The sequence below is a fragment of the Vespula pensylvanica genome, chromosome 22 (genome assembly GCF_014466175.1).
Source record: "Vespula pensylvanica isolate Volc-1 chromosome 22, ASM1446617v1, whole genome shotgun sequence".
NCBI classification, from domain to species: domain Eukaryota; kingdom Metazoa; phylum Arthropoda; class Insecta; order Hymenoptera; family Vespidae; genus Vespula; species Vespula pensylvanica.
In genome coordinates, this window is record NC_057706.1 from 2,451,602 (window position 1) to 2,459,366 (window position 7,765).

The window sequence follows — 7,765 nt, forward strand, 5'->3', positions numbered from 1 at the left end:
TCCGCGCGGCCGAGGAAAGAATTTTGTTTTCTCATTTGGAGTTTTTTAGCTTCGAGAAGAAACTTATTATACGATCCATATTTTCTTTTGTCGTTCTTCTCCTCCTCCTCCTCCTCCTCCTCCTCCTTCTTCTTCTTTCTTATCTCACACGATCCGTATTTTTCTTTCTTCAGAGGATCGAAATCCTTTCGTACTCGTCGATAGATTGGATGGGACGAGTTTGAAATATTATGTTCTTCTCTCTTTCCGTTCTCTTTCTTTTTTTCTTTCTTTCTCTCTCCGTCGGCACACGCTAGGCGAGGAGCACGAAAGTTCATTTCCTCCGATAAGCGATAGGAACAACAACCGTGATCGTCTCGAGCCGCTTCCTCTTTCAGAGGCTACCAACGTTACGAAGTGGCCCGCTAGGCTCGTTCGCGTCGCACTCGAGGAGATCGAGGTTTTTTTGAAATAGGCAAACCTTGAACGGGTCCGGGGTAACTGTGACACCTGCGTTACCGCGCAAACTCGGCAACGAGGCGCCCTCAGGTAGCCTAAGGTCGAACGTATGCAAGAGCGAACTGAAGAAGAGGAAGAGTTCCATGCGCGCGAGCACGTCTCCGAGACACATCCGCCTACCAACACCGAACGGCATGAAATACTCCGGTTTACAGACCTTTCCTTCAGCGGAAAGGAAGCGAGTAGGACGAAACTCCTCTGGCTCGTTCCACAATTCCGGGTCCATGTGTACTGCATGTAACAAGGGTACCACTTGAGAACCAGCTGGAATCGTGTAACCGTTCAACGTGACATCCCTGTAAGAAGAATGGAACGAGGAGGGTGGTTAAAAAGGGTTTCTTTTTAAAGAATCATAATAAAACGATAAAGGAATCATTGACGAGTCTATTAACGAGAAAGAGAGTCGACGTGATATCGTTGTCGTTTCTAATGGCGGACACATATACGTGTAAACAAGTACGTAGTTTCTCACTTTCGAGCAATGAAACGCGACGCGCGGTAGTCTCTTGATTCTCTTGGCTCTTTGTTCGCGCACACGGTTGAAACGGTGTCGTCGACCTCGAAGCAGCAACCAGCCCGAGTAAAGGTGGGCCCGGCCGAAAAGCAGACAGGGGGCCACGCACCTTTGCTTTCACTTTTGCTTGCCGAATAATCGGCAATCGCGAACGAACGAGATTCCGACATTATAGCAGGCACACGCGGAACGCCTTAGTAGAGGAAGACGAGGGTCCGTTGTGAAATCCGATTCGAATTCCCGCCCGAATCGAACGGACACCGATTCGACTTTTATTCTTCTTTTTCTTCTTATCTTTTTTTTCTTCGTCTTCCCTTCTTTTTTTCGTCTTTCATCGCCGAGATATCGGGTAGGATATCGATACGAAACAACGAGAAAAATGTATTGAACTGTTCGCTCACCTTGTAGTCGCGTGAGTCGTTCCCAATGGAACGATGCTCGATCTTCTTAAAACTTCGAGGATCGTTGCCTCGGTCACCGGAAGGAACGGTAGATCTTCCAATGCCGGCATTCTCGATCTTCCGACTACCTGGTCCAATTCTTCCTGTACCGCTTTAGCAGCCTCTGGGTGGTGCAACATGAGAATCACTGCCCACTCCAAAGTGGTCTTGACCGTTTCCATGCCCGCGGAGAAAAGATCGCCGAGGATCTGTTGCATTTGACGATCTACGACAGGAAATGAGAAACGGAGTTTTTAGATAGAACCGAAGGAAAAAACAAAAAAGGGAAAAAGAAAGAACAAAAAATTCCACCGGAAATGATATCGGTTGATTTTTGTCTTTTCTTTTTCATTCGTTTCTTTTCTCTTCTTTTCCTTTTTCTTTTACTTTTATTTCTTTTTCTTTTTCTTTTTCTTTTCGAGAACAAACGATCTCGATTACTCACCGTGATTCTTGCCTTGAAACAGCAGTGCCTCGCGTCCTTCGGCCTTAGCCTTCTGGATTTCCAAGAGATAAGCGTCGACGAGATCGCGAATGTTGTTCTCGTCGAAGGTGACTCGATGCTGGTCGACCGTTTCTTGAAAGAAACCAGCCATTTCGGCACGATTCTGTGAGATCTTGTTTTTGACTTTTTGAAGACAAGGAAGATAACGCATCACTGGTATGAAGTTAACAGCGGCTATGCTGCCGAAAAGTTTGAATCCTTCTTCGATCAGATCCATGAACCTTTTGAATCTCGAGTCGCCGTGATGGAAGCGAACTCCCATGATGATCGAACAGATCACGTTGCTGATCGACATGCCGAGGGAAGGTGATACGTCCGTCGGTGCTCCTTGTCTCGACAATAAACCTTGGAGAAAAGTATCGACCTCTCTCTGTAATCAAATCGCGATCGCGTTTCGTACATTATTTAAACGTTTCACGGTCATCGATACTGATATTATTCTACTCTTTGCTTTATCGAGATAACGATAAACGAAGAAAAGAAAAACAAGAAAAGAAACAAAACAAAAGAAACAAAAAAGAACAGAAAAAGAATTTTTATCGATCGACTACTCACCATAATTCTAGACTCCATGATCTTCTTTCCGGCGCCCATGTAAGTCATGCCGAAACTACGAAGCTTATCGTGGAGGAACCTTCTCTGATCCTTCCACATAGCACCCTCGGTATTAATGACACCTGCGACAAATAATAAAGAGATCCTAAGTCGTGCGAACTCACGTATGCGGTACACGCGGATACTCGTTTCGTTTTCGCGAGAGTGCCGATCAGTCCGACCTATCGCGCGGACGATCGATTACAACATCGCATAGTACGAGTTAGCATTGACCGAGAAGTTGCAACGAGAGGTGTGGAAACGATGCGCTAAAATAGCCTGTGATCGATCGATCGATCGATCGATCGATCGATCGAACCGTCGATCGATCCGCGAAGTCTCTTTATCTTACGGAGGAAAGAAGAGCAAAGGACAAAAAGAATAAAAAGAACAAAAAGGAAACGAGTACGCGATTTTGTCACTACTGACACTAAAGAGTGCTAACTGGGAAAGAGAGAAAAACTTGTCGATGATATAATAGAATCGTTCGTACACTCACCGTATCCACCGAGAATGTTGATGAATTCGGTGTGCGGCCTACCGCTGAACTCCTCGCGACGAAAAGTATCGCGAATAACGCGATAATCGCTTAAAACAACGACGAGTTGTGTGCCGAGGCGTGCGCTAAACATCGAGCCGTACTTCTTTGCCAGCTCGCCGTACTGTAGGTGGACGTCCCCTTTGAGGAAAGGTAGGTAGCCAAAGACTGGCACGCCCCACGGGCCGGGCGGTAGGGTACGGATGTACCTCAGCCACTGAATGCACCTCACAATCAGGAGTACACCCAAGAACACGAGGAGGGTGTATAGAGCCTCGATCCTGGTGCCGCCCATCGCTTTCCAGATCCACTGTGCCGCGTGTTCCACCAACATATTGTCGAGTTCGTCTTTTTCTCGTCGATAAATAGATCTCGATTGTAGTGTGAACGATAGTCGATAACTAATACTCGATACAATCGATCGGTAGCGAAACGATACACTTAAGTGTTTGTTGCTTCGCGGTATCACCAATTATATATATATGTATGTATATATATATATAAATATGTGCGTGTGTATATATATATATTTTACGTATGTATATATATATGTGTATCTATATATACTGTTGAATGAGAGAAGAGGCCTCCTCTCTTTTTCTCAAAAACGAAGAAAGAGAAAAAAGAAAAAAAAAGAAAAGAGATTGAAAAGGCCGGTTCCCGATATATCGTATTAGCACGCGACTCTCCTCTCTTTCGGCCGATCCTCGAAAGCGTGCGCGTGCGTTTCGGAGGATCGCAATCCGTGATACTACTCTCTCAACTACCGATCCTCGTCGGCGACTCGCTCGCCACTCTCGCGTGAAACGATCAGGAGTACGCCAAACGAAAAGAGAGGATATATGGAGTTGGTTAAAGGGAGGGGGAGAGAGCTCTTGATAGAGACTGATAGGAGCGAGTGAGAGAGAGAGAGAGAGAGAGAGAGAAAGAGACGGAGAGAGGAATAGGTGATATGAGACTAAGACTGAAAGAGAGAGAGAAAGAGATAGGAAGAGGGAAAAGAGAGGAGAAAAGGAAAAAGAGAGAAAGGGAGAAGAAGAGATAAATAGATAGAGAGAGAGAGAGAAAGAGAGAGAGACAGAGAGAGAGAGAGAGAGAGAGAGAGAGAGAAAGAGAGAGAGAGAGAGAAAAAAGTCGGTCACAGCCGCAGCCGAATTCGCCGGCGCTCGTCACGTCGGGAGTCGTGCGAGCCACGGGAGGATTGAGTGTGTACTAACATACACCTTCTTGTCCTTGCCTGTCTTATATAGTGACTCATCAGGCAGCGGCCCCACGGCGGCCCCTCTGTGCGGCGGGGTGGGGGCGCCCCGTAGATCAGCGGCGGCAGCAGCAGCAGCAGCAGCAGCAGCTACAGCAGCAGCAGCAGCAGCTACAGCAGCAGCAAGAGTACAGAATGGCACAGCACAGTATAGAACAGTACAGCAGAACAGAGCACAGGACAGTATGGCACAGTACAGCGACACGATATACGATGGAATAGTACAGCACGACAGAACAGAGTACGGCAGAACACAGAACACCTCAGCATAGCACAGTACAGCAGCAACAGAAACAGCAGCAGCAGCAGCAGCAACAGCAACGTTTGCAGTAGCACACCGAGAAGATCATTCGGGCTTACGTTGAACGGTGGTGAGGGGTCGACAGGGGAGGGGCAAAGAGTACGATCGCCAGCCACGAGGGTGGTGGGCAGAACACGAGCGAGGGTGCGAGGGCGGACCAAACCCTCGGGCCCCCCGCGACGGACCCCGCAAAGTCCGGAGAGAGTCCCTGTCCGAATAGTGGGGGTAAATGTGGCTCCGCGCCACAGAGAACCGCTTCGAGCACTCAGACGGCGCGATGCGGCGCTAGTGAGCGTGTCGTTCGCTCCGATAACATTTCGTCTACTGAATCCTCCTGCCATAAGGCATATCTTCCGCCTTCATATTACGTTACTCTCGCTTATTTTTCGCATTTAATTATTGTGCGGATTGTCGAAAGGAAGTGTGCGAATTTTTAGTTCTATATCCATTTCTAATTTTGATTGTTATTTAACTCGACAGAGGCCTCGACGATTGGTTCATCGGTCCGTCGAACGTCCTGATATCGAGCGATCGTTCATTCGTGTACTTTCGTAATCTCGATGTGTCAAATGTTTAATATTTCAACCAATGACCTCCATGCACGTTTTATAACTTACGAAGTCCGATCATACGGCACGAACTTGTACGTAACAATTTTTGTGCGGATACATTTCTAAGTGTTGAGGTATATATTATCCCGTTTCGTTAATATACTATTTTGTTAACGAACGATCGACGAAATTACGATCGTCGTTGTTCGTCACTCGTTGTCGAAAATGTTTCTTTTTTCTTTTCTTTTCTTTTCCTTTTTTTTTTTTTTTTTCTTTTTTCTGTTTTAGTTAACGATTTAGATGTGTATCACCGCGTAAATATACGAGATAACAAGATTTTTCTTTCACGAATCGTAAAATCGAACGACGAATTTTCGTACGAAATACGCACGAACCACGTTACGAAGAACGTCTGACCCATTTGTGTATATTTATTCGTCCGGTACGGTGCAACCTGTCCAAATAAGGGGAACCGCATTCGGACAAACGATACCGGCCTACAGGCCGTGCAAAATGCTCGTCCATCCTCGCCATAACTGGCGAAAAGCGCGCTCTCCTTCCGTTCCCTACCTGTTTCTCCTCTAAGGGTGAGTCACTTCGTTCGTGGATATTATGATTTAAAGAGAGAGAAAAAAGAAGAAAGAAAAAACGAAGGAAGAAAGAAGAAGAACATGAGAAAAAAAGAGAAAAGAAAAAACAATGATAAATCATTAATTAATTATCGTTTCTTTTCTTTTAATTAATATACCGCTTCTTTTTCAATTCTCTAGAAGATGTTTGACCGGTAGCTATTCGATCTCTCTCTCTCTCTCGGTCATTGGTGCTGCCGATAACCGATTTACATCGCATGCGACTTATCATTATCCTTCGTTTTACTCGGCACGTACTTACTTAGTTACTCGCGCTTCAACGAAAAAAAAACATTTTATTGCGATTCGATAGCGATGTCGTCATCGCTACGGTCGTTCTGGACGATCGTATACGTATGATCCTTGAAAGATTATTTTTGCGATTGAAAAGAACGGCAATGATATTATTCGGAGCAACGACACCTTCTTATCGGTGTTGTAACCGCGACGATTGAGCGATGATGACCCAAAGGCCATTCGTTATTCACGAAAACTTTTCATAATCCAGGAACCGAAGATTAATGCCTAAATTAATGTTCAGTATAAGTTCTTTTTTGCACGTGTTAATTTCTATAAGATTTGAACTAATTCGTTTTAGATCTATCCCTATCATTTCTCGTTCTTCTATAGTCAATGATCTATCGATCGATCGATTTTACAAAGTTTATATGAATATTTATTTATATTTATATACATGAGCTCATACACATACACACACGCATATATATATATATATATATATATATATATATATATATATGAATATATTATATATGTATATATATATATATATATATATATATATATATATATATAATCATTCCGCTCGACACTCGAAATATCTAAGGAATCGGATTACAATGGTATTCGAACGTTACGCAGAAAGCCGATTCTCGACAGAAATCATTATAACAAAATATAAAAACGTGGATTTATTCGAAATAATATGTTAGAATAATGCGCAAACTTAATCGTAGGCGTAGCCATACGAATAATCATGGCGATGGTGATACCAGAGCACGCGAGTTTAACTCTCTAAAAATGCAACACACGTTTTCGAGATTGCATTCCTCGGTCGTTGATCCAAAACGACGTCGACGTGACTATTCTTCTTCGTTGATACTTCATTGTCGTTTTCTTCGTTGATTTCTTCGTACCACGGGAAAGAAGTATCGATTCCTGGAAGAGGAACGTTCAAGACGTCTCATCTTCCCTTCGATCGTTTCGATCATCCTCAAGGAGCAAACGATACTTCGTATACGCCAAACGAGATAGAAAAAAAGCCTGTTTGAGTGACGAGTTACAAAGTAAAAAATCTCTTTGCTTGAATGAACGAACGATTTTAATCGTTAAATTTAATTTTAATTTCAATTCCAACTTTTTCTTTATGTCCGATCGAACGATTTTGTACGAACATTGTTAAATAAACGAAATACATATATTACGTTTTTTTTCTTTTTTTTTTTTACGACGTTTTAATTTACGACGATCTTCATTTTTGAATCGTGAAACAAATCTTTTAGATCGTGAATCATTTCCATTAACGTAGACGCATATAACTGTTACTTCACTGCTTCATTTTCTTTTCTTCAGTTTTGTTTTGTTTTCTTTTACTTTTGTTTCTTTGTATCATTAAACGCGAAAATAATTTCAATCCGTGATCCGTGATAATAACGAAAAATTATTCCTTCCCTTTTCTTTCTTTCTTTCTTTCTTTCTTTTTTCTTTTTTCTTCTTGGAAAGGTAGACGTAACAACGGAAGAAACAAAGGAAAAGTTTTCTTCAGAAAATTCTTAAGTTAAGGTATACCGGTGGTCTCGACTGATTTCGTTGTAAGCAAAGCGGACGTTTTTAAAAAGCAGAACCGACTTACTTGCTGACGCGATACTTTTTCGTTAAAAATGAAAGGAAATATCGTGAAAAGGAGCGCGGTTTTG

The 7,765-nt window shown here is 43.3% G+C and overlaps 1 protein-coding gene across 1 annotated transcript in view; it reads right to left on the reverse strand.

The window, feature by feature from the left end:
- Window positions 1-4,010, reverse strand: part of LOC122636478 (cytochrome P450 18a1) — a 4,148-nt gene extending 138 nt beyond the window's left edge. The window contains exons 1-5 of the mRNA XM_043827709.1: window positions 3,051-4,010; window positions 2,513-2,634; window positions 1,898-2,327; window positions 1,414-1,678; window positions 1-794 (exon numbers count right to left, since the gene is read on the reverse strand). The exon at window positions 1-794 is cut by the window's left edge and continues 138 nt beyond it. Of these exons, the coding sequence (XP_043683644.1) occupies window positions 374-794; window positions 1,414-1,678; window positions 1,898-2,327; window positions 2,513-2,634; window positions 3,051-3,423 (1,611 nt within the window). The 5' untranslated portion in view covers window positions 3,424-4,010 and the 3' untranslated portion in view covers window positions 1-373. The remainder of the gene's footprint in view (window positions 795-1,413; window positions 1,679-1,897; window positions 2,328-2,512; window positions 2,635-3,050) is intronic.
- Between the last annotated feature and the right edge of the window lie 3,755 nt (window positions 4,011-7,765).